This window comes from Lissotriton vulgaris, chromosome 2_2, assembly GCF_964263255.1.
Source record: "Lissotriton vulgaris chromosome 2_2, aLisVul1.2, whole genome shotgun sequence".
NCBI classification, from domain to species: domain Eukaryota; kingdom Metazoa; phylum Chordata; class Amphibia; order Caudata; family Salamandridae; genus Lissotriton; species Lissotriton vulgaris.
In genome coordinates, this window is record NC_141688.1 from 83855116 (window position 1) to 83880436 (window position 25321).

At 44.6% G+C, this 25321-nt stretch overlaps 1 protein-coding gene across 1 annotated transcript in view; it reads left to right on the forward strand.

Moving 5' to 3' along the window:
* Nucleotides 1-21514, forward strand: part of COX5A (cytochrome c oxidase subunit 5A) — a 46666-nt gene extending 25152 nt beyond the window's left edge. The window contains exons 3-5 of the mRNA XM_086959326.1: nucleotides 11079-11200; nucleotides 12051-12169; nucleotides 21340-21514. Of these exons, the coding sequence (XP_086815452.1) occupies nucleotides 11079-11200; nucleotides 12051-12164 (236 nt within the window). The 3' untranslated portion in view covers nucleotides 12165-12169; nucleotides 21340-21514. The remainder of the gene's footprint in view (nucleotides 1-11078; nucleotides 11201-12050; nucleotides 12170-21339) is intronic.
* Nucleotides 21515-25321: the final 3807 nt, after the last annotated feature.

A 25321-nucleotide genomic window follows, 5' to 3' on the forward strand; every position in this document is an offset into this window, starting at 1 on the left:
AATATGGCAGGCACTAACAAAGATTATCCAGGGGGCCTTGTACGCTTACCATGGCAACTTGAGACAAGAGCAAGACATTTTGAAACCCTCAGTTGCCCGGTATATAACGATGGCAGATGCCCCCCTCTTCCCCCCCACACACACACACACAACTTCCAGCTTGTTATCTCTTAAAGGTGACTAATCGCTGGGAACGAAGCCTGCTTTTTCCCCTTAGGGCTAGTACCCTAAAATATTTACTCGGTTTTCCCTTAAGCTTCAATATTAAGCTTGAGCAAATGCACTGCCCCTGTGGAAATCATGGCGGTTAATCTGTTACTTTTTATTTTTCTGTGATTTTTAACAAATGTATAGCAATCAGCTGCTGATCCCTTTCTTTAAGGCTCGCAACATTACTGATTTTAGGGAAGCATATAGGGAGATTGTTACGATCAATGGAGAAAATGTAACTCTTGGTGTTAGTACCTTCTTAAGATTGGCAGTTCGCTCCTGCGCCTCCATATTTTTGTATCTGAATAAAGAATTAATTGAATTGAATTGAAAATCTAGTTTGGTTGGTTGCCACGATTGAAGCACATGCAGACAAATAGAGCACACTTTAAGAGCAAAAAGATATATGGTAGACTAGCATATGTTTGATCTCAAAATATTTTTATTGAAAATAAATTTGACATATACAAACAGTTTGTCACAATTCTTGACTGCTTAGACCAAAATATAATGTCTGGCTTGTGTGTGAGTGAAGGGGGTGGGGGGGGGGGGGGGGATTTATCGTTCCAGGTGGGCATCAAGGGCTGCCCACTTGTCCCCTCTGGCCGTGTGATTTGCCGGGTGGTGGTTGGCGGTAATGTTGTCGGCCCCTTGTAGAAATGTTACTCAGTTGAACCAACGTTTGAACGTGGCTTTACTCGTGTTTTTCCAGTTACCTAGAATTTTTTGGGCGGCTTCGGTTAGCAATACGCCAACTAGTTCGCGGTTCTCTTTGGAGTCGAGCTCTGTGGCCATGGTTATGCCTGGTAGGCCGCGTTGTATGTGGCAGCCTGTAAGTGTGTCTGTGAGTTCGTAAACTTTGCGCCAGAAAACCTTGACCTTGGGGCATTCGTATAGGACGTGAGCAAGGTCCCCCCTTGCTTTGTGGCAGTTCCAGCAGGTGCCGCTCTCGCTGCCTCCTACTGTTTCTAGCTTGGCTGGGGTCCAGTGTAGTCTGTGTAATAGCCAGTATTTTGTTTGGGCTAATTGTGGGGTTATCTTGTTTTTGGATGCTGAGATCCATAGTCTGGCCCTTTCATCTTCGTTTAGTGGTGTCTGTAACTCCCCTTCCCAGAATGCTAGTGTTTTGTTGTTTAGTGTTGTGGTGCGGGGGGTTATGAGTTTGTAAATGTGAGCAGTTTGGCCTGTATTGTTTTGGTTTTGTGAGTACTGTATGATGGATGGTTTGTGTTTCGAGAGGTTAGTTTTGGTGATGGCTGCCTTGATCCTGAGGAATTCATAGAACTCCTTGTTTAGTAGTTTATGCGTGCGCTGTAGTGCTTCGAATGTGAGCGGGTTGCTGTCTAGCTCTAGTTGGGCCGGCGTCATGATGCTTATGCTGTACCACTCTGTGTTCTCTAATGTCCCCCCTTTGTATGTCACCTTGGAGTTGTACCATATTGATTCCCATTTGGACCCTTTGATGCTGACCTCCAGTTCTGTCTACTCTGAGTAGTGCCGTCTTTGTGTTCCTGATGATTGCATTCTTTGCTTCTGGGTGTCTGTTGGCCGTCAGCGCCACAATTGGGTCGGCCACTCCCCCCTCCCCCACCCCCCCTGTCCCTAGGATGCATCTCTCCAGGTCGAGCCAGACCGGCATGTACTCTGGTGTGGGGGAGATCCAGTGTATGCCCTGGTTTGCTAGGCAGGCCATTTGGAAGGCCTTGTAGTTCGTAAGGTTTAGCCCACCTTGGTACTTTTTTAGTCTAAGTTTTGATAGGCTGATTCTGGCCTTCTTGCCACCCCAGAGTAATGAGTTGATTGCTTTATCTATTTTTTTGTGAAAGTCAGTAATTAAGGATAGTGGTAGCATGCTCAGCAGATAGTTTAGCATTGGTGTGATCAACATCTTGATCGTCTCGACTCGACCCCACCAATTGATGAATTTGTGGCTCCAGGCTTCTGTCTTGCTCCTGATCTTCCTCCGCATTGCCTCCTCATTGTGGTCTAGGGTCGACCTAAGGTCTCTTCCAAAGAGGAGGCCCAGGTACTTCAGGGGTTTCCTCTGCTACGCAAGTCCGGACGTGCCTAGTACTGTCCTTGTTGTGTGGCAGTTAATTGGCTTGCATTCAGATTTGTCACGGTTTAATTTATATCGGACCTGCGCATAGTCCTCAATGGTTTGCATCAAGGCTTCTATTGATGTTTCTGGGTTGTTAGTGGTGATCAGGATGGCGTCTGCATATGCTGCCAGCTTGAAAGCTTGTCCTCCGACTCGTACTCCTTATGTGAAGGAGTGGTTCTAATGTGAGTAGGAATAGTCCCGGTGATAGAGGACACCCCTGCCTCGTCCCCCTCTCCAGGGTGAACTTCGCCGACGTGGTTGTGTTGACCACCACTCGTGCCCGGGGGTTTTTGAAGAGTGACATGACCATACCCCGGTATTTATCCCCATGGCCGAATTTGCGCATGCATTGGTCAAGGAAGGGCCACAAGACTCTATCGAAGGCTTTTTCTGCGTCAAGCGCAATCATGACTGCCTCTCCATGCTGTTAGCTGTGTGGTTTATGAGGTCGCAGAGTAGTCTGGTGAGTCTGTTTTTTAGGTAGCCTACTTGCGATTTGTGTATGAGGTGAGGTAGATATGTGTTTAGTCTTGCAGCCATTACTTTTGCGTATATTTTACAATCTATGTTTATTAGTGAGATCGGGCGATAGTTTTGCGGGAATTGTGGGTCCTTCCCCTCTTTGGGGATGACAATGATGTTTGCCTCCGCAATCGAATTTGTCATGCTCCCCCTGTCAGCGCACGTCTGGAAGACTCTGACCATGGTCTCTTTTAGCAGGGGCTGAAACTGTTTATAGAAGGCCGCCGTGAATCCGTCCGGCCCTGGCGCTTTATTTGGCTTCAGCGAGTCTATTGCCATCCCCACCTCGACTCCAGTTATGTCCTGCTCTAGTGAGTCTCTTTGTTCGTTGCTTAGTTTGGGCAGATCGAGTTTGTCTAGCAAGTTTGCGCCGCCGTCTGCCGCTAGTGATTTGTCCGCTGTGTACAGTTCCTTGTAGAAACCCCTGAAGGTTTCAACGATTAGCTTGTTGACCGTGTGGGTTCTGTTATTTTTGTCTGTAATCGCTACGACTGAGTGTTGCCTTTTTTTGGCTTTCAGGTATCCTGCTAGTGCTCTGCCTGCTTTGTTTGCTGAGCATAGGATTATGGATTTGTATTTGTTAATCCAAGTGCTTGCCCTTTCACTTAGTATCCTGTTCAATTCGTACTTCTTTTTTGTGAGTGTGGTGATGGTGTTCCTATCCACCAGGTTCGCGCTATGGTTCCTTTCTAGTTCCTTTATCTGGCCCTCCAGTTCTGTAATTTTTTTGTTCCTACTCCTGTTCATCCTGGCTTTGATGCACAGGGGCTTCCCTCTTATTGTGGCTTTTAGTGCTTCCCAGAGGGTGATGGTGTCAGTGGTGTCGTTGAACGTTAGATATTCCTTAATCGCCTCTTCTGCCTGTTATGTTTGTCACGTTCTCTACTATGTTGCTGTTGAGGCGCCAGCTACGGTTTGGCTTCTTGTTGTGCTTCCCGCTTATGGAGAGGGAGATGTGAGCGTGGTCTGAAATTGTTATGGGCCCTATTTCTGTTTCAGTCAGATGTGTGTGAGTGGAGGACATGAGTATGTAGCCAATTCTGCTATGAGTTGTGTGGGTATGAGTAGAATGTGTATTCTCTGGCGCTGGGGTGTTTTAGTCTCCATGGGTCTGACAGTGCTAGCTTGGCGCATAGGTTTTTGAGTGTTGTCTGCTCTTGCGTTATGTGGCTGGGTTTTTTTGGATGTCTGTCCGTGGCATTGTCCATCGCTTGGTTCATGTCTCCCGCTGTGATTAGCAGCTCCCCCAGGGGGATGCTGTTGAGCTCGCTTTCTACCTCTTCCCAGAATTTTTTGTCTGAGTTCGGGCCATAGATGTTGGCTATGTGTATAGTCTCTTCCCCTCTTGTGCTACGAGTATCCTTCTGCCCTTTGTGTCTGCTTGGTGGTCGTGTACCCTGAACTTTGCTTTCTTGCTGATGATGATCACCCCCCCCCCTTCTTGTTTACCGCTGGTGAGCATACTACCTCGCTTATCCGGCTCGCATTGAGTGGGTTCGCGTACTCTACTGAGACTCTGGTCTCTTGGAGGACATGTATGTCAGCCTTGAGTTTATTTAAATATTCTAGTGTCTTCCGACGTTTAACGGGAGGGCTAAGGCCCTTGACGTTTAGGGATACAATCTTGATGTCTGCGGCTATTTGCACTGTGGTCTGTGTGGTCATTGCGGTCTGTGTTTTTCGCTTGTGCCTACGCAGGTACTAGAATTAGTCCTTGGCCACATGTTGTCGGTCCCGCCAAACCCCTCCCCCCCCCCCCCTTTCCCCCCCTCCCCCTTCCCGGGCAGGTTGGGGATCTGGGATGTGTAGGAGGACAGAAAGAGGGGGAAAGTCTCCACAAGGTTGGATGTACCATGTTACAACGCATACTATTAAAACTACCTACCGTTACAACGCGACCATTACAACGCATACCATTACAACGCATAACTCCAGTCCCCGTGGACCCTAGGGAAGGTGTTGGATAGTAAATTATACTTATCCCCTATCCTATAGCGCCCCCCAGCGCAATGCGTTGTAATGGTATGCGTTGTAATAGTCGCGTTGTTACAGTAGTGCGTTGTAACAAATGCGTTGTAACAGGTGTATACCCCACAAGGTTACGATTGTCCATGCTGCTTGGCTCCCTGCCCGGCCCTCTCCTGCCTCCCACCCTTCTCCCCTCCCCCCTGTCAACGTACTGTAAACGCGCGACCGCAACGCCCCCCCCTCCCCTGAGATCGATACTTCTCTGCCCCCTGCTGTGCTGTACACATCTGGTAAAGGATATTCTATTCAGACTGCTGGAGCCTGCACGTGGTCCGGTCTTCCCTGAGAGATACATAATACTTTAGGTAATAGTCCCAAGTTCAGAGTTCAAGTTCAAAGGTCCGTTGAGGTAGATGCGTCCTTCAGAGTGTTCTGTGGTGTCGCTGCAGTGTGGCTGCAGCCAGGTGGTAAGTCTAGGTCACAGGCCTGCCGCGCTTTAGCGGTCATGAGGTAGATACGTGTTTGTAGTGATCAGTGGTGCCGCTGCACTGTGGCGTGGTGAGGTAGACGTTGTTTAGGTATGCTGACTCTGCTGAAGTGTTGGCCTGGCTTGTGTCTGAGTGTCTGCCTGCTGCACCTGTTTCCGAGCCGTCTGATGATGCCCTCCTTTTCGCTGTCCCAGGGCTTGTTTCTTCCATTTCCTCCGGTTCGGGTCCTTGGAGGTATCTACGTAGGTCGGCTGGGTCGTCAAAAGTGCGCGTGCCTCTCCTGTCCGTTATTCGCATTTTTGCAGGCCCTGCAAAGCTGCACATGATGTTAGCTTTCTTTAGCCTTTCCCGGAGTGCTAGGAAGCCTTTTTTAGTTTCCACTGTCCCTTTCGAGAAGTCTTGGGTGATTATTATCTTATGGCCATTCCACTTCACGGTTTGGCCTTTTCTCGCAAACGCAAAAATGGCGTCTGTGTGATTGGCTCGCAAGGGTTTGCAAATGATTGTTCTCGGACCTTTCGTCTGCTGTTGCTTAATCACTGGTACTCTATATGCCATGTCAATCTCGAAGGCTCTTTCGAATTTGAGGCCTGTCAGTTTTGGAATTAGGGTTTTAGCATTGCTGCGCACGACCCTGCAGCCTTTTCTTCATCCTCTGGCACTCCCTGGATCCTGATGTTCCCCTTCCTATTTCGCAAACATTCTCTGAAGGTCGCTGGATACCTTGGAGACATAGCGTACATCTCTGTCCGTGCTGGCTGTTCCATCTTCTATGACGCTAATTCTCCTCTCCGCTTCACCTACTCTGCTGGCGATCTTGTTTTGGTTCGCTCGTATTGCAGTGAGTTCTAGCTGAACGTTATCCATGGAGTTCTTAGTGGCCTTGGCTAGGTCGTTGTCTTCCGTTATCTTTTTGAGAAGCGCTTCCATCGCTGCATCAACGGTGTGGTTGTTTTTCATCTTGATTGGAGATTCCACCATATCCTTACTTTGCTTTTTATTGTCGTTGGCAGATTTGTCGTCTCTGCCGGCCATATTATCGAAACCTCTTCTTGCGAGGTATACGGACAGCCTGTCCTTCTTCTGTTGGTCCGTCTGTTGGTTCTCTTGGTGTGGGCAGCTGTTTGTTGATGTGGTGTCTTTGTCCCTCGTGTTGCCACTGAAGGTGGACCTGCTAGGCCACCTTACTGTCCTGGTTCTTGTTTTGCTGGATGCCAGGTCTTCTCTATGCACTGCTGTTGCTTGCTTCCCTGTGCTCGCTACTGCGATTGTAGCTGTGTGTAGTGCTACACTGCACCTTCTACGGGGTAGGACCGTTTGTTCCGTTGGCGTAGGCCCTGACGAGCTGCCCGCCGTGGGCTGGTAACACTACTTGCTGTGTTGGCTCTGACCTTGTCCCTTACCGCAGACTGACTTACGGTGCCGTTAGGGTTTGGCTTGCGGCTTGTTATGCTGCGTTAGTTCGGTGTGCTCCCCTGGCGTTTGAAGCTAGTTCCGTAGTGCCGTCTAGCGCGGTTGAGCTTAAGAAGGATAGTACCGCACTTCCCGGCTGGGTCGATACCTCTTGGTGGTTCTGAGATGGCCGCCCACAGCGAGGGATGAGCTCCGGTGTCTGTTGTGTCGCCAGCTCTGGGTGGTGGCATACGTTTGGAGGCTCACCTCCAACGACTGTGGAGTTGCTCTGGGCTTATTGCGCCGTGCCGCCAGCTTCCCTTTCCAAGATGGCAGCCGTGTCTGTGTGTCCTGTTCTGCGGTCTGTGCCCCCGGCCCTTTCTAGTTTCGCTTTGGTTTTGGGGAGGCCAGGTGTTGCGTGCTTGAGGCTCGATACTGTCCAACGGTCGCCTCCCGTGTTCGTATTGCTTGCGCTCTAGTCACCGACTGCCCCTTCCAAGATGGCTGCCGTTTTGCTATCCAGCGCCTTTATGCGCCCTTCCGGCTTGGCCACTTGGACTGTCCTTTTTGTTTCTTTGCCTCTGGGTTTAGGGGTGGTGCTGCATGCGCCTTGGGGCTTGCTCTAAACCCCCCACCCCCCTTCCCCCCGGCGCGCTTGCCTTCCGTGCTCGTTGTGCCGCCGCCTGCCCCTCAAGATGGCCACCGTTTTCCGGTATCAGCCTCTGTGACCTTCATAAATGCTGCCTGGTTAGCGGTTCCTTTTTTCGGTTAGGTCTTTAATTGCTGGGACTTTCAATGGCTGGGTGGTGGCGGGCATTTACAAGTTTTACCCCTGCCTTCCGGTGTGCTCACCTCTGCTGCTGTCCGTGCTTGTGTGCTGCCAGTGCAAGATGGCCGCCCTGGAGTGGTGAGTTTCAGTTTCGTTTCTTCCGTTATCGGGAAGTTGGTTGCTCGTGGGTAGCTCCGAGCGTTGTTTCACCTTCCTTTGAGGCTCTGAAGTGGCTGCTTCGCCTGAGCTTCGCCCCCTTTTGTTTCCGCTCGTTGTTATGAGGGAGGGGTTCTGGCACCGCAGTGTGTAGTGGTTGCTGTAGCCTTCTTCAATGCGCCGCCATCTTAGGTGCACCTTACCGCTCGGCAGTGCTAGAGATCTTTTAGCTAGTTGCTGTTCCTTCTTGTGTTGCATTAGGGAAGGCTCGCACCACCTTCAGCACCAGGTGTTCCCACACTGTTCGATGTGCTTCTTGTGGCTGATTAAATATTTAATAATTTGTTGATTTCTAAATTTGTGTCTATTGTTTTGAGTTTGAAATCATAGAAATTGCTTAGTTTGGTTGTCCCTGGTTTCCAGTAGTGAATCAGTTGGGGTCCACCGAAGAAAGGTTAAGAAATGTTGACCTAGAGGAAGCGGGGCTGTCATAAGAGCAGTACCCTGAGATATATGGTATGGCAGCTTGCAGAGGGTAACTCATTTGAGGGAGACAGTCGCTGGTGGCGGCATGCAATTTTAAAATTGGTTCAAGGAAACAGTATGGGAAGCTATAACAATTTGCTATATTACACATGCTACATCATTTATTCTTGGTAGTGTGATTGGGTATCCTAGTCAAGGAACAGGCAGCCAAAAAGTTTGTATGTGATGTGTTGAAGCAAAATTGAACATGTGGTACTTTGTTTTCAAATGGAGTTGAGAGGAACACATGGGACACAAGGGGATTATAAGAGACCAGGAAAGCATTCCTGAAGCTTGCATGTTATTGGGTGAATTTAATACTTGAGATGTGGCAATTCCATAGTTGCTGACATAGGAGGTGGTGTGAGCACTCTCCTAACTGGGAGCATTTGATATGGGGGACAGAACGGAAGCAATGACTGAACCTAGATTTCTGCCAATGTGAAGCCGGCATATGTTCCTTCAGGTTGTAATCCTCAGAAAAGGATACTCCGTCCTTGAGACAAAGACCCTTTAAAATTGGTTTCCTGTTTGATCAGCAACCAGTGTAGGCGACTTCTAGCTAATGAGACTGTAGGAGAGTGCTCTTTTTGTATGGTCACCCCCACATATCTATCTTCTTCTCTGATGGTTTTGACTGTGAATGTGCACCAGAGCCCTCTAACCAGACCCTGAAATATGTTGATATGTAATCCAAACTGGTTCATTTGGCCAGACAAACAGCAACCTTTTACTTGTCATTCCTCCGATGTAAAGTCAGTGCCAGTCTGTAAAGATGGATATCAGTCAAGTCTGTTTCGCTAGAGTCCTTTATCAGCAAATCAAGTATTGATGTACTTACTTCTCCAACATTCCACACATGCACTGCAACATCTCCTATCCGATTCAAGACAGAAACTTCAGCTTTCTGACTTTGCCTTCTCGACAAAAAAACAACCATTTGCACTGTAATAGGTCTCGCGTATACATGTCTTTAAGCGATTGGCATTGTAAATGACAAAGCCTTTATGTTTTGGTTTTTAAAACCGAAATAAAAAGGTATTGTCATTACAATGCCAATAGCTGAAACTTGCGTAAATGCTAGCCTTATTGCATTGTGCAACAACAATTTCTAATTACCAATAGTAGTGAAATCTGACTCCAGCAGCTTGGAGCAGATGCATTCTTTCAGTTCTGACGGCTATGGGGAAGGGAGTTGTTGAAAAAACGGCATGTGGTCGCCATTGGCTGCTTCTCCAGGCAAAAATAAAATGAGTACCCGCTATAGTAAGTGTGCAGTGCTTGCAATATAAATAAAGTAAGTAATACGTTTTAAAAGGAGGAAGTTCAGACCGCTCCAAAAAAATAAGCGCGGCCGCTATAGTTGAAGCAGATCATGCCATAATGTAAACCAGCACTTTAATAATATAAAAGCGAGCGGTGCTGGGAATGTCATGGGTGGAATAGGGGAAGCGCATTAAAAAAAAATAGTGCTCAACAACTTATAAAGCAGACTGTGTAACACCACCAGTAAAAGGTTGAGTCGTTATGGGGGTTAACAAATGCAGGCAAGTCGGCACCAAGGAGGGACTAACAAGCCTATTTACAAATCAGAAGCCAGCATTTACGATGGACAAGGACACAAGTCAACTACATATGTGGGCGGGGCTACCAGTGCATACCCTAATACAGCATGCCTCACAAGGCGAGGAGTGCATGCGCGCTGCCGCTAGGCTCGACCTAAAAAACTACATTTGTGAGCTTGAAAACAGCCTGCAGCATTATGGAAAGAGCACTCCTGCCTTTTAGCATCTGTAGGCTGATGGTCAGCTTGGTATAGTTAATGCACTCTGCAATCAATAAGGAACTTCCTAACCCACGCCTGGTTTGATTGTATATTGGTAGTTACATTTTGAGCATGGACTGGTGGTATTCTGTGGTTTGTTCCAGAGGCAAAAATAGCGATATAGTCCCCTTTGTTCATCTGTATTTTTGCAGTATGTGTTTTGGTGCCGGTGAGGATTTTTTTTTTAAAGCACCTTTACGTTCAAAAAGTGTTGCTCATGGAAGGATGTTTTTTCTTCCTTTTTTTTTAAACGTTGGTTTGTCTGGAAGGTTAAAGAAAGTAGCTTCTACGTCATCTCTCTGGGGATTTAACCGCTTCTTCCTGGGCTGTTGTGCATACATTTGCAAAAAAAGGTACTTTGTTGTGTAATGGCGACGCCCTTAGACTTCGGCATCGTAGCCCAGGTATTAGGAAATTGTGCTTCATAGTAGGTGTGAAAAAGCTATCCTTCGTAGGGATTGCGGCTTTGCCAACCCCATCACCATCTCCCCCCCCCCCCCCCCCCCCCCTCTCCCCTCCTCCGGCACCAGCTGTTATGGTGATGTTAAAGTGGTTATTCCACATATAAACAACAGTGGTATTCTTAGATCGCTTGGATACCTAGTGGACTGGAAGCTGAACTCTGCTACCTGTCTGGAATCTTTTGTTTTCAGTCGGAGCATTAATTTGCGATTGTCCTATACTGAGCTCTTTTGGAACTTGTGGGTTACCTTAAAGCAACGGACCTGCCATATATGAGGCTAAACAAAGGCGTTGTGTGACTTTTGGGTTTTTTAAACTCGTGCTAAATGTATATTTTTCTGTAATTTCATGAAGATATTAAATGTTCCATTGAAATTGGTATTGCTTTGTTACGGATGCAGACATTTATTTTTTTCTTCTTTCAATTAGTTTTCTTGGACCCAATGCATGTGAGATATTCAGTGTTAATAATGAAGCAGTGGTGTTTTAGATGGGGGTTTTGTCCTTACTTGAAAACGCAGCACCACTAGACATAAATTAAGTTGCATGAAATTCATCAGAAGGAGGGCTTTTTTGATTTCTGAAACCAATTACTTTGATCTTTTTTTCAAACTGCTGCACTTAAATGTTGATGAGGCATTCTTTATCTCTCCATAGGTATGAATACCTTAATTGGTTATGACCTTGTTCCAGAACCAAAAATCATTGATGCAGCATTAAGGGCGTGCCGACGGTTAAACGATTTGGCTAGTGCAATTCGCATCTTGGAAGCTGTAAAGGTGAGTTCATCATAAAATGTGCCAGTCATTGGGTTTCCTTTGTTATTGCCTGTCATAGAGCATATTAACGCAGCGCATTAATGGTTCTAACCTAATTTCAAGAGCCATCCCGCAACACCAATACTTTCCCTGTTTGTGTACACTTTTGTGATTAGCATAGTTTAGAGGTTTGACGTATACGTGGAGTTTAATGTGTGGAGACACACGCTACAATTTCTCAAATAATTCATTCATAGGATAGAATTGTCTCTGAGATATGTGAATACATGTTTTAAGTGTCTAAGTGCCCCGTTCTAAAGTTCTTGTTGGTATTTATTTGAGGACTTTGTTGTATCAATGTGCATGACTTTTTCACTTTTAAGGACTGATGCTATTGTAGTGTATTAATTCATGCCTTGTAGTGATTCTATCCAAATGCGTAGTAGAAACAGGTTAAAATGGTCAAGAATAATGAACCTTGTACCATTTGATCTGTTTTCCATATTGATAAAATACATGTTCTTAATGTTCATGATTTTAAGTTGTGGTGTCATAAAAGATTATTCTTGTGCGAATAATGCAATGTTATCAATATATATGTATATGACTGTACTCTTCATTATTGCCTTTTATGACTATGGTTATGGCTTACTGTTTTCTATTCTTCAAGCATGTGAATCTATGAAAGACACGAATACTGGAGAAGAATAAATATCCCACTCAGTCCTTGAGATCAAGAGTGGCCAAGCTGGTTGAATCAGTCGTTTTTATCCCCATTGCTAGAGGGAGTAGAAGCATCGCAGAAGATTAGTTCTTTTCATTTTGCTGTTCGTTTTAAACTAATTCCAATCTGTTTACCTCCCCCAAACAGGATAAAGCTGGACCTCACAAGGAAATATACCCTTATGTTATCCAAGAACTTCGACCAACTTTAGACGAGCTGGGAGTTGCCACTCCAGAGGAACTTGGCTTAGATAAAGCATGAACATTGTAAGGATTGGCTTAAATTAATATTTATAATTGATGCTTCAAAACGCTGTTTTAACTCTTATTAGTGTTTTTAGAAACTGAGTACTAGAACCATTGGGTCTTTAAACTTATTTGGGGGGGGGGGGGGGAAATCTACGAAAGATACAATTTTAATCTGCAGAGTTTAGATATTTAGAACCTAACACTTGTATTTTTTATTTTGGCAAATAACACCCACTTGATTAGAAGTATTTTTGTATCTTATTGCTGGGTGAGTATCTTTAGTTGAAATTATGGTTGCTTTTAATGAGTCTTTTGCCAAATGGTGATTTCATCCATCTTGGTATGCCTATAACCATGAATTCATTTAATCAAAATGTTGTTAGGCTTGCTGTATAATATATTGAAGCAACTAATTGATTAAAACAAACAGAACTTACTTGTATGGCTAAATGAAAAATATGATTTGGCAATGATTGCACTGTTTGAAAACCCACTGCTGTGATGGGCCCTGGTTTTGATCTGTACCCCCCCACCCCCCCCACCCACCACAGGATCTGACATTCCTGTGCTGAAACATAGCAGCATAATTATCTGATGAAATCAGCCTGTTCATGGGGGGCAGAACTGTAGGGCCTGGCCACTGGCTAAGTCCTGCATACATGTGTGTCTGTATAAACGTACACAAGCACATCTACCACCCCTGCCTAAGCCCTTCACCCAACCCCTACTCCCCTTCAACCATGTGGCCAATACCAGTGCGCATAGCCTGCACATCTGTAGAATTTATTCTATGACCAGACTTTTGTAATTTTTCGATAACTAGCCTTGGTGAGTACCACACAACCAGAATCTTTGAATATTTCTTTATACATTGGACCTAATGTATTGGGCAATGAAGATGCGGTTGAAGCCTATTGGCCCGGACCTTGCTGAGTATTTTATAATCCAGATTCAGCATCAATAAGGATCATTAGGGTGCCAGGTCTCCTGCTTCGCTTGGGGACGGACACTAAGAAGCATTCCCTGGTTGTATCAAGGAGCCTACTGCGATTCAAAGTCTCAAAGTAAAATGCAGCAGGTCGTGGCACCAACTGTGTAGCATAAGTATGGTAAAATTCAGCCTGGAGGCCATCCGTTCCTGGTATTTCTGTTCAGATCTGGGGACCTCCAGCACTTCTCGCTCCTTTGCAGTTCCAGTAGTAACCTGTGAAGCTTTCATGTAAGCCTGTTTGGAAATATATAATTTCTCCAGTTAGCCCTGCTACCTGTTTGATCAGAGGCAACAACTTGCCCCGCCCCCAACTACCTCAAGCCACACCAATGTTTAACCTGCCCTGCTGCCCCGAGCATGCACTATAGTGAGATAGTCTTGCTTACTAATGTAATGGAGTTTTACTAACACTACAAAGCCTTGTATATGTGCTTCCCATAGGGCAAGTTGAGCCTCTGGCGCTGTGGAATCTCATTTTCCTGGAGCCAGGTGTCCTCTATGGTGGCCAGGTTGGCCCAGAGTGAGCATCCCACCCCTACCAACTGTCTAAGGAGAAAGAAAACCTAACTGCCACCTTAAATGCGTCTCACTCAGCGCTGGTGTGGGAGGCAGTATGAGCATTGGTATCAAAGTAAGCAGCTATCAGCAAGCACAAGAAGGTTGCTTCGTAGAGATATCTCCAAGTGAGAATAGGTGCCCTGCACCACCCCCAATGAGGTAGGTTATGGTCCGACAGGGTGCGACCCAAATACTCAGTGCGGCCCTGACCACAAGACCCACCAAACTCAGCCTCTTATTGAGTCTGGCATACAGATCGCCTTATGTCTGAGTCGAGCGAGGTAGTCAGTCCTGAAAACCCTGCACCCGTCTATCAGCCAGTGGGGAAACTGGTCTGTCTAGGTTTTTGACTTGCCACACAATTCTAGTCCCATGTCCATAATGTTTTATTATTCATATTGTGCATCCCCTGTTACACGTCACTTCATGGGTACCTACCTACTCAGCTGCTTTCTCCACTTTTTTTTTTATTTTATCTTATTTTTTTTTTTTAAAGCCTACACGCTTAAGTCTTTCTTTTATTTATTTCCTTCAAGGCATCACCACTGTTAAGTCACCTAATTTAAATTGGCTTTCTCCTCATTATGAGATTATTCAGGATTTGGTCTTAGGTTGTGTGATCCTTGGGAAACATTGGAACTACATGGTACCCTCTACTGTAGACCTCAATGCTAGTCTTCATCCACTCACTGCCATGCCTCTAGTAACTGGATATGCTAACTGGCAAGGTAAATGCTACCCCCTCCCCATTTTCCCACATTGCTCTCTTCCAGGGTCATCTGCGGTAGGGGCTAGATTCAGAGATCCCTTCAACAGCTTAGACCTAGTGTATCAGAGCACAGCATAAAATTCAGGTTGCAAAAGTTGAAGTGCACATTTAAGTGGCCAGGTCGGAGTGATGAAAAAGATGTCTTGCTTTTCATTTGGTCCAGCGCCTTCACAGGTAATTCCAACCACCTTGACTCTGTTGGCAACATTTTGAAATGGCTTTGGTGTCAAATGTTTGGATGTCTGTAAAGAGTATAAACACTATTTTTAATATAGTAGGCCCTCCACCACAATGCTGCAGGCACCCATGAACGTTTGGCCAGTGTGCGATTGACAATTCAAGCTTCTTAGACGTTGACATTCACCTCTGACCACCTCAAAGCTAAAACTATTCTCCTGAAGGAATACAGATTTTTAGGAATTTTTGAACCATTTCTTTGTAGACTTGATTGTTAAAATGTTTGGTAAGCTGCTGCAGCATGAGATCAAATGCCAGGTTGCCATTAGTATGCCCAGTCTTTTATTGACTTAAGACCAGTATTTTGACCGTAGCCCCCATATCCCTCTCCCTGCAGCCAGCCACTTTGTTAGGCAGTGGTCTTGATGGATAAATAGTTGACATTTTGAAAACTCTTCATAGTGAAACAAAGGTCACTGTTTACTTCAGCACTTAAGTACAGATGAGGGCTCAAATAGATTTCCCTTTAAAAAGTAAAGTAGGGCTGTGGCTTAGCTCACAATCTTTTTAACATATTCAATCTGAATAGAACTTTGGAACATGAGTATAACTTGACTTGGAACATGAGTATAACTTGACTTCATCTGGGAGTCGGTGTCTTAGTGATGGGGTTGCTGTGCATCCCTTTCTTGCTCTTGGTTGATGATGCAGTTATATTGTAGCACATAAAAAAATTCTCCTAACTAGTTTTTCCTCATTTAGATGACAAAAAAAATTGTAACTGCTGCAGAGTCAGCCTGCATCTGGGGAAAAAGTCTCCACTCTGGTGTAACATATGTGCACACAGTGTCAGGGCTGTGAATTTTCTAAATGGGAGTCCCTCAGGAAAAGATGCTTTTACCCCAATCCCTCCTACCAAAGAAGCAACAAGAGAATAATCAATTGTCACCTCTTCAGCCTGGGGGAAAGGGGAAGTGGAAGACCAAACAAGAGAGAGACTGGCTACAGGATACTGGCTCTTCTGTTTTTCTAATTAGAGGTCTACTGTAAAAGCACAAACTAACACTTTCTATTCTCTACTAAAAAAAATATCAATTCTAATTATCTCATTAAATGTCTGTTTACCTGGGTACCCAAATTAGCTAGCTCCTCTCTAAACGGTTTCATCTGAATGTTCTTACTTAAATTAAATGTAAATCTGATTCACTGAAAGAACCTCAGCCAGGGCTTAGCAACACCTGCTTTAGGTGTTATAAAGAATATGTGAACTTTCTGCAGCTGAGGAACCTCTAGTCGCTTCAGTGTCTTGTACCGTTCTTTTGTTGTACTGTTTTTTCCTTTCAGAAAGTATAGTTACTGCAATCTCAGAATTGACACCAGTTCCATACTCAATTAAGATATTCTCCTTCAAATCCGTGTCAAGCGGTCAAGAGCAAGTTCCTATTATTTCTTAACCTGTGACCGCACTTTGAATCATCAGTCAAATACGATGTGAAATTACTTCAGACTTTCGCTGGGAGTAGACAAGTCTATATACGCTTACTTGAATTTCAAGAGTCCTTCTCTTGACCGAAGGAACTCCCACCAATATGTGTTTGCTTTTTCCCACGAAGTGAAACTCCAGACGATGACAGGAATTCAGCACAGTTAGAGTCCTTCCGTCAGTGAAATTCTGCTGAGGGAATTTACCAAGAATTATAACAAGTTCAATTGCCCAAAGACACAAATACTCTAGTACTTCCCTATTAGAAGGGGTCAAGAAGAATAAACATCAATGGCTCTCAAGGTTTTCCGATTCTGATACGAAGCGCGAACTCAACGCTCCTCTCAGGGATTTACTTCAGTTGAAGTGCGCCACGCGTTTCTCGCGCATGCGCATTAACGACTTGAAAACGTCTCTAGGATGAACTGGACCGCACACCACTACAGGAAGTGGAGGCGGTCTTATCTAGTCCAAATATGGCGGAACGCTGCAATTCCTGCATAGAAGGGTTCTCCAACAAGGATTCTTTTCCAACGCAGGTACTTGGCAACAGGTAATTTTGCAAGAAACCAAACCTTTTTTCTGGGAAAACCACTAGGGCAAAAGGAAGGGTTCTTGACACAGTGATAAATGGGACATATTTCTTTGACTTAATAGCATTGGTTATGTGGATTATCCAGCCTAATAAAACCTCTGTTGAATTCCATTAAAGTAGGTTTGCTATATTTATGGGTCTGTGTGTATTCTATGGCATTTCTCCTGCTATGGATTCATATTGGTCTTAAAACTGAAACCTTTTTTCTCGTGATTCTGTTTTAGAAATCCCAAACACTTTAATAATAATAATAATACAGAAGCTTGTTGAGCGCGAACAGCTACCTCTGGGGAGGTGTCCCGGCGCTAGCGAGTCCTACAGCAAGAGTGAGTAGTCGGGAGAAAGAACAGGATTATTGCATAAAAAGCCAAGTTTTTAGGAGTTTCCTAAAGCTGGCTTCTGACGTGGCGGATTGGATGGCAGGGTATTCCAAAGTTTCGCCGTGCCGGCCGAGAAGGACCTGCCTCCAAGTCTAGCTTTCCTCACGCGCGGTACAGTTAGCTTGAGCAGGGAGTTTGTGCGCAGCTCTCGTTTTTGGTGGTAGCGGGGGACACGTGCCTTTTAGCGCTCTGAAAGCCAGGGTAAGCACTTTGAACTTAATTCTGCTTGCCACTGGCCGCCAATGCGGCTCGTGCAGATGCGGAGAGATGTGCTGCCTGAAAGGGACATGTTTTATCAATCTCGCAGCCGCATTCTGCACGATCTGTAAGCGTTGCACCGCATATTTGGGTAAACCAAGATAGAGGCCATTAGAATAATCGAGTCGAGATGTGATTGTTGCGTGAACAACCGTTTTTCGACATTCGACTGGTAGCAGAGGCAGAAATTTCCGCAAATTTCTGAGTTTATGTAGGCAGCCAGCGGTGAGCTGTTGTATATGCGGCAGGAAAGACAGGTTCTCATCCCATTTTACTCTGAGATTTTTTGCATGGGTTCCGGGAGATGGGGCAGGGCCCATTTCCGTTGGCCACCACAGGCCCAGAGGGGGATGTTTGAGATTTCCAAAGAATAGCACCTCCGTTTTGCTCGCGTTCAATTTGAGCTTATTGGTGTTCATCCATTTGCCACGTCTTGAAGACAGCCCCTGATTTTGCTGAAGGCTGCCTCAGACGTGTCTGAATATGGGAAGACTAATTGAGTGTCGTCCGCATAGGATATTGCCTTGACCCCCCATTTGGCAATCAAGGTGAAAAGCAGGGCCAAATAGACATTGAACAACAGGGGGCTGAGTACTGACCCCTGTGGGACGCCACACCAAAGGTTTTTTGGTCCAGAAGAGAAGGGACCCAGGGCCACTTTCTGGGATCGATTAGTGAGGTAGGAGAGTAGCCAGTTAAGTGCTTTGTCTTCAAGGCCAATGTCCTTAAGTCTGGTCAGCAGTCTGCTGTGATCTACAGTATCAAAAGCAGCTGATAGATCCAGATGCTAATTCCATCTGCAAATCCCTACATCTAAGTGCTGATTACATAATAAGATTCTGATTATCGAATGTGCTATAAGTTTGACTTTGTCAACAATGTGCCAGAGTATAAAACAAGAACTGGCCAGAAACGATCCTGCTTGGTGAAATACTCCCATTCCTTCGCTCCAACATCTAAAACCTTTCCTTTTTCTGTGTCCTGTTTATAAACCTGTCAGATACTAGTAGCTTAAACGAGTGCTCCAGAGTAGAAAAATGTGCCATGGAATTTTTCCTTAGCAGTCTGCAAATACTTGTCAAACTATGTTGCTAAAGTATGGTGTTTATTGATTATCAAATTTTACAAGCGCCGCGTTGCTTTGGGAAGCCCACCCAGGTCTTAAAAAGCATAAGCATAGACATGTAAGAAACTAGTAAAAAAGTGACTGATTTAAAAGTTGAAAATGGAGATCTAACAAGCTGTCAGTCTTGAGTTAAAAGCTTGACATTTGCTCTGTGATAGCTCTCATGCTATAGGAATTAATCTAGACCCCACTCTTTAATGATTGATTTATTGATGTATAAATTGCAGCCTTTTAACAGAGAACCACTTCGTAGCGCTAGGTCCTGTGAAATTCTAAGGTTTGAAGCCTTTGTGCTGTAGTAAAACATGCTTTGCATACTCCTGCCATCTAGTGTTGTGTCCGGATGTTTGCAAGTTGATTTTCTTTGAAGAAGTCTTTCCCAGTTATGAGGTAAGGTGACTTCCTTTCAGTGATGGTGCGCTTGGGCATAGACTCCATTGTTAGATTGTTTTCTTTCCGCCATATGGTTCGGACGTGTATTGCTGTGCTCCAGTTCGAAACCCTCCCTGGGTTCCCCTTGGAGCTCAATCCACTGTACCCTCAGCAGTGTTATCGTATGCTTTTGCCTGTTCTCCACATATTGAATCGATCGGTTGACTCCAACTTCCGTCGAAAATATCGTCTGTGGCCTTCGGGCATATCCACGTTGCTCTAGCCTTCTGCCTATGGAACAGATTCTGTTTTAGTTTTGTCCTCAGTGCAACTCCAAATAATGTCACACCGATCTACATGAAGTCTGCAACTTGTGCCTCTCACCAGAGCAAAAAGAAGATTGTGAGACTGATCTGTTCCGATCGAAAAAGATTCTACAGGATTGCTTGGCTCGATGACAAGCAATGCAGTGACAAAGCATCCAACCTACTCCGGATATCTTTGGAGAAAAATCCGAACATGAAGAGGTCGAAGCAACAGCAGCAGAAGAGAAAGAAGTCTTCTCTATCCCAGAATTGGATTCGAAGCTGGAAATTGAGTTTGAGTCAGAGGAGGTTCCACCGGGATAGGGTGTTGAGAGCACTAAATCCACTATACCCCACAAAGTATCTGCGACCAAACACAAGGCTTCGGGACCCCCTCTGCCTTCGGGCCATGGTTGGCTCCATGACCATGTTTTCGACGCCCACCCTCTGGCCAGGCACCAAAACGAACAGTCAAGCCTTCCGGCTCGGGATAGAGTCAAATAGTCTTCGGAACCAAAACCTTTTGCTGCGAAGGATAATAGAGACCAGTCCGGTTTGGCGCTAAAATCGAAAGAGGGCCTTCCAAAGCCTCCAGAACCGATCCTGGACATTATGAAAGAGAAATTCGACCCTAAGCGAAACAAAATCTACATCAATCCAAATACTGGACATATTTCGGCAAAAACACCTTCCAAAAGTAAAGTCAGTTCAGAGGACACTGGTTATAAGATTCCTCTCATAAAGGAGGACATGGCTACAAGTCCTGTTTGCAACAATATACATTTTTCCCTCATTGACCATTATACTTTACCATTCGACATTATTCGTATTCTTCATAAGTTAGTTTTTAAAGCATAACAGTGAAAACAAAACATCTTTGTTTATTTTCTCAATAAGTTTATTCTTTTTTTCTTATTTCATTATTAATCTTTATCAAAAGTGATCTTTTTATCGTATTTTCATATGATTTATGTTAAAAACACATACATGATAAGCAATTCTCAAACATAAATACATTTCTATCCAAATAAGGCTGATACAAAATCAAATGTAGAACATTTCAAAACCAGTATATACAACAAAACACCCCTGGATTCAATTCAATATGCACAGTCATACTCCAATCATTACATTACATCCAATCTCGCACCATCTATACTCACACAATATATGTACACAGTAGAGTTGTATATGACGAGAGAGCCTCTGCCAACAATAAGATCTTCGTGCAAAGCACGAGACTCCGCACTAGGTCGATGCACGTTTTGGTGGGTTTAAGCAATTAACAGTTGCATTTAGACTCACTAGTAGTCTCTAATGCTCGTAAGAGCAAACTTGCAGACCTCTGCAGATGCACCTCCCCGAGACAAAGAGCCTAAATTGATAGATGCATTTGGGTAAAGGGTGGTTGCCAATGTAGGAAAAGCAGTACTAAAGATACTTTTTGAAACCACTTTAACGCCTACCGGTTAGCCACCGCTTTTGAAGAATACTGCTATAAAGCCTATGCAAAGCATGTGTATCTGCAGCCTACATGCCTTGAATGGATTGTTACTTACCCAGTAAGCTGTTCTTGTCATGTAGAGCTGTAGATTCACATGCACCCTCCCACCGCCCCAGACACCAGTAGTCTTTCCAGTTCTCATTATGTACATTACATCCGCATGGACATCTCTGTACTACACTCACTTAACTCCATTCACACCTTCTTGCGGGAAAACAATGTATCAATGGAGTCGATGCCCATGCGCATTATCACCGAAAGGAGTCCTGAGTCCCCTTACCTCGTGACTGGGAAAGACTTCTGCAACTAAAAAAAACTTTCAAGCATCCAGACCCAACACTAGATGGCAGGAGTTTGCAAAGCATCTGAATCTACAACTGTACATGTCAAGAACAGATGCTTACTAAGTAACATAATCCTTTTACAGTCCCGTGTTTATCCCCAGATATTTGTTCCATGGTACCAATGTGTATTTGTTGCTGGCTGGCTGCCCATGGGCAAATATTTATCTTCTAATAGATTTTTTTTTTACTATTCTGCTGCTAATTTGTATCATTAACATGTTTGTTAATATTTTCCACTTTGAGTTTGTAATTTTGTAGGAACTGCTTTAGCAAAAACTAATCAGTACTTTAATAGCTAATACTAAACCATGTTTCTTCTTTTCTAGGTCGGCCTGCCTCTGAATTTTATTGTTGATGCTACTTTACTGTACACAGCCACCTCAAGATCTTAATCTGTTAAGATATTATCTTATTTGAAATTAAACTTTTCTTTTATTGCGTCCTGATGAAGCCATGTAATATTGAACTGGACCTAATAAATGGAAAACTGTTGTACCTCTATATTATGTGGAAAAAGTGTGATGGACTGCAGACTGGAAGGAAGCATTCACCAGGATGTTTAGTTTGAGACTAGCAGATAAGAGTGAAATGTGTTACAGAGACTTGAAATAGAATGTTCTCAGTGCTCCATCTCAGGTGTTGTCATAAAACAAAAAACAAGTTTGGGGGCATAGGTTTTTTTTTGGTGGAGGCGTTATTGAGGAATTATTTTTTGTGTGAATTGCAGATGACTGCTTTTTGGCCCTGAGTTAACTCTTCAGTGTCATCATAAAGTGATGGTAAACTACCAAATTTCCAACTGCACAATTTTCTTAAAACCCACAGGACTGAATTGTATTCCAGCAATAACATTTCGGCTCGTAATAGTTGAATTGTACAAATATCCATTTATAGAAAATAATTAAACTTTAAGGAATTGGAACGAAACATTTAGGAATGGAAAAGCTGAAGTTGGGACAGTAAGATGGAGGTGGCAAGTTGGAAGAGCAGCAACCCGGGTTTCCCTTTTTGGCTTTTTTAAAACACTTTTCTTAGGTCTTGCCCAGGCAGCGCAAGCATGGTTTCCTCACAATCATTTGTTTTCTAGCTGTGGGTATAGAGGCCACCAATTGTTTACCATTGGTTGGCTCCATTGTCTTTCTCATTTACATGCTTCTTATTGGTTAGCTGTCTTAATATTCCTTCCTCTTTGTGTACTTATCCGCCCTCTGAAGCACAAATGTATTTCATGTGTCCTTCCACTAATTTGTTTTACGCTCTTTTTCTGTGTTTAAAGTTGTTTAGAATGCATCTTTTTCAGCTGGCTCCCCTGTGTACTTATTGCCCCTACGAGTTGTTTGCCGCCATCAGCCCAGATTCCCTCATGCGTGTTGCTTGTTCCCAGCAGCCCGGCTTCCATCATGCGTGTTGCTTGCCCTGCCTGCATTACATGTCTGTGTCCGCAACATAGCATATTATTTTCAATCCTGCTGCTGTACCACATAGTTAAAATACCTTCACAAAGCCAGTAGCTCTTGCATAGGTCAGACCTATTGACTTTGCCAATTCTTATTTTCAGATGAAAGGAAGATTCAGCCTAACATACACTTTACCTTGAAATAATTTTCTAAACCAATTTCTTTTGAACCTTTTGATAGAAAAGGGTGAGGTTTACCCAAATGATCACAAGACCGGAGTCTGTAAAAATAGGAAGCATTTAAAGAACCAGTTGCTTAGGTTTATCTGTTGGTATTTCTGTTTGAACATATGCTGCTGGGGAGCAATGTAAGGGTATACATAATGACCCTTTAGTGGTCAACCCCAAACAAAAATTCATGTGCAGTTTGAAGACTTGTCAAGGTGTGTGCAAGCCAAATGCAAGGTTCCATGATGGCGAACAAAATTACATCTGTCATGTTTACTGTGTGTACATTAAAATTATATTTAAGTTTTAATGCTTAGCTTGCATAACAAAGTTATTTTTCTTTTTTAAACATTTTTTTTGATAATGCATTTATTGCCATAGATGATAACATAGCCATCTCCACTAGGATTTACTTAGAATTGAGTCGGTATGCAAGGGAAAGTTCAGTCCCTTTCTCCTGACCAAATTGTGTTCTGTACAGAACCAAAAAGGTCTGTTATACACACTTGTGATTTGTACACATCTTGTGCAGTTTATAGATTTTTGTCCCTGCCGCCCCTCAACTCCATAATGTTAAGATATGTTCCCAAGCATTGTTTCCTCTGACTTTGTAGTTACTTGTGTTATGACATCAGTCTAAAACGAGCAGGCTGAAAACACATGTATCGCTTAATCTGAGCAATCTTGTAATAGCCCTCTTATCCAGTATTGGGGTATCTTTCATAGATTCACATGCCTGAATCCTTCCCCCGTCGCAGAGGCGGGAGTCCCGCGGTAATAATATATACAAAAGCAGTGCCTTCGAATTTTTTAGGTCTCGCGACCGATCAATGCGCGCAAGCGCATTGAGCGTAGCGAGAATTCATGTCCTCAAAACGCTTGTGAAACCAAGAGTTTCTTTTGTGCGTTTTTTTTTTAAGTTCACGTGAATCACGTGACCAAACAAGCATGCGCATTCCCGGCCGCACAGCACATCAAAGGGCTTCTCCCCTAATTATTCATGGCCGGCCGCAGGCCGGCCGTACTTTCAGTTTCCCGGCCGCTCTGCATTATCAGGTACGTGTTATTTTTTCACTTTGTCTCCGTACAATCTGTGTCTACCTCTTCCCTCCCCTCTTGGTCTGTCTTTGCCTGTCTTTCTCTCTCTGTGTGTCTCTCGCCCGTACAATCTCTGTCTACTTCTTCCCTCCCCTCTTGGTCCGTCTCTGTCTTTGCCGGTCTTTCTCTCTCAGAGTGTCTCTCGCTTCATCCCTACCCCCCACACACACAATCTTGTTATCCACGTATCCTGCCTGTCTCCTTACCCCTGGTCCTATGGCTTGTTTTATGATTCTTTATCTTCTCCCCTTGTTCTTGTCTCTGTCTCATCTCCGCCCCCCACTCCCCTGGCTCAGCTTGGCTTTATTTCTGTTTCTCGTAGTCTTTCTGTGCATCATCCAAGTATCTCTGTTTCGCTTTCCGCAACCCTCTGTCTTTTACTTAGTCTTTCTCGTACATTAAGCATTTTAATCACTTAGTAGAGCACATTGTGTGAATACACTCAGGTGTTCTCTATAATAAAGTGCGGACAGTGGGGGTGGGGAGAAGGCAAGCGTATGCAAAGCAGCTTAAATACTTACAACATGCAGCGTGGCTTCTGATGCGCTACGCTAGAATGCACGTCCAAAACAACCAACCGTGATGATGCGTCGACGCGAGGCTTCATGCACTTATGTTCAAAGACAAATGTTCAACTTAATCTTTTTGTATATAGTTCTTTCCACAGGGGTTTAGCCTCACGTGGGCATAGAGGATTTTCCGTCAATGTCAATATGATGTAAACACTGCTTGTAAATGTTAGTAGTTAGTCATTCCGGGCAATCTCCAAATGCACTGAGTGCTTGCTCCAGGGTTCCTGTAGCCGCACAGCAGCCCTCACGGCGCGGAGGCTGACACGCCCGATCAGGGTCGCCCCTCTAGTTTCATATAATGTTCTCGGGTGGTGCAGATCTGATTTCACATCTACGCCTCAGCAAACGGTCTCCCTCTGCTTCCTCAATAAAATATCTACAGCGCGTCAAAACTGCAGGCGAGTGGTGACGTAAGAGGGCGTGCGATGACGAAAGACATTCAACACTCATAAGATGCGCCCATTTCTCTGGATAACCTTTATCCCTGTAGCGTACAGGGGAGGCCTGATTCCTAGATTTTGCTGCGACTTACTCTTGCAGTATTGCTGCAGGCATGGAGTAAGCCAGGAGCACTCCCAGTGTACTCCTGGAATTCAGGAATACGGCAGCAGTCATTAGATCACTCTTATGGCAGAATGTTTGTGAATCAGGCCAGTGATATCCAAGGACCACTCTTACTTCTTTACTTATTGCTCGTGCAGGTCTGTAGACCTTTCAGATGCAACCTCCCCCCACCCTGTCTGGTGAAAGGCTGCTCCATTCATTACTACCCTGGCTGCCAATGGGGTTTTATAACATTGCTTGTGGCTTTCACCCCTCCTGTCGTATGCACTTAGTTAGACATGCCAACACTTTTCTCTTCTGCAGTGTATCCCATTCATTATTGAGCACCTTATATGACACCCCGCTTGAGCCATGCACTGCACTGACCGCCCCTCTATGGACTGTCTGTGTTCTTTGCCCTTCGACATGCGTGATCTCCGGTACTGGACCCAGTAATACGCCTCATGAGGT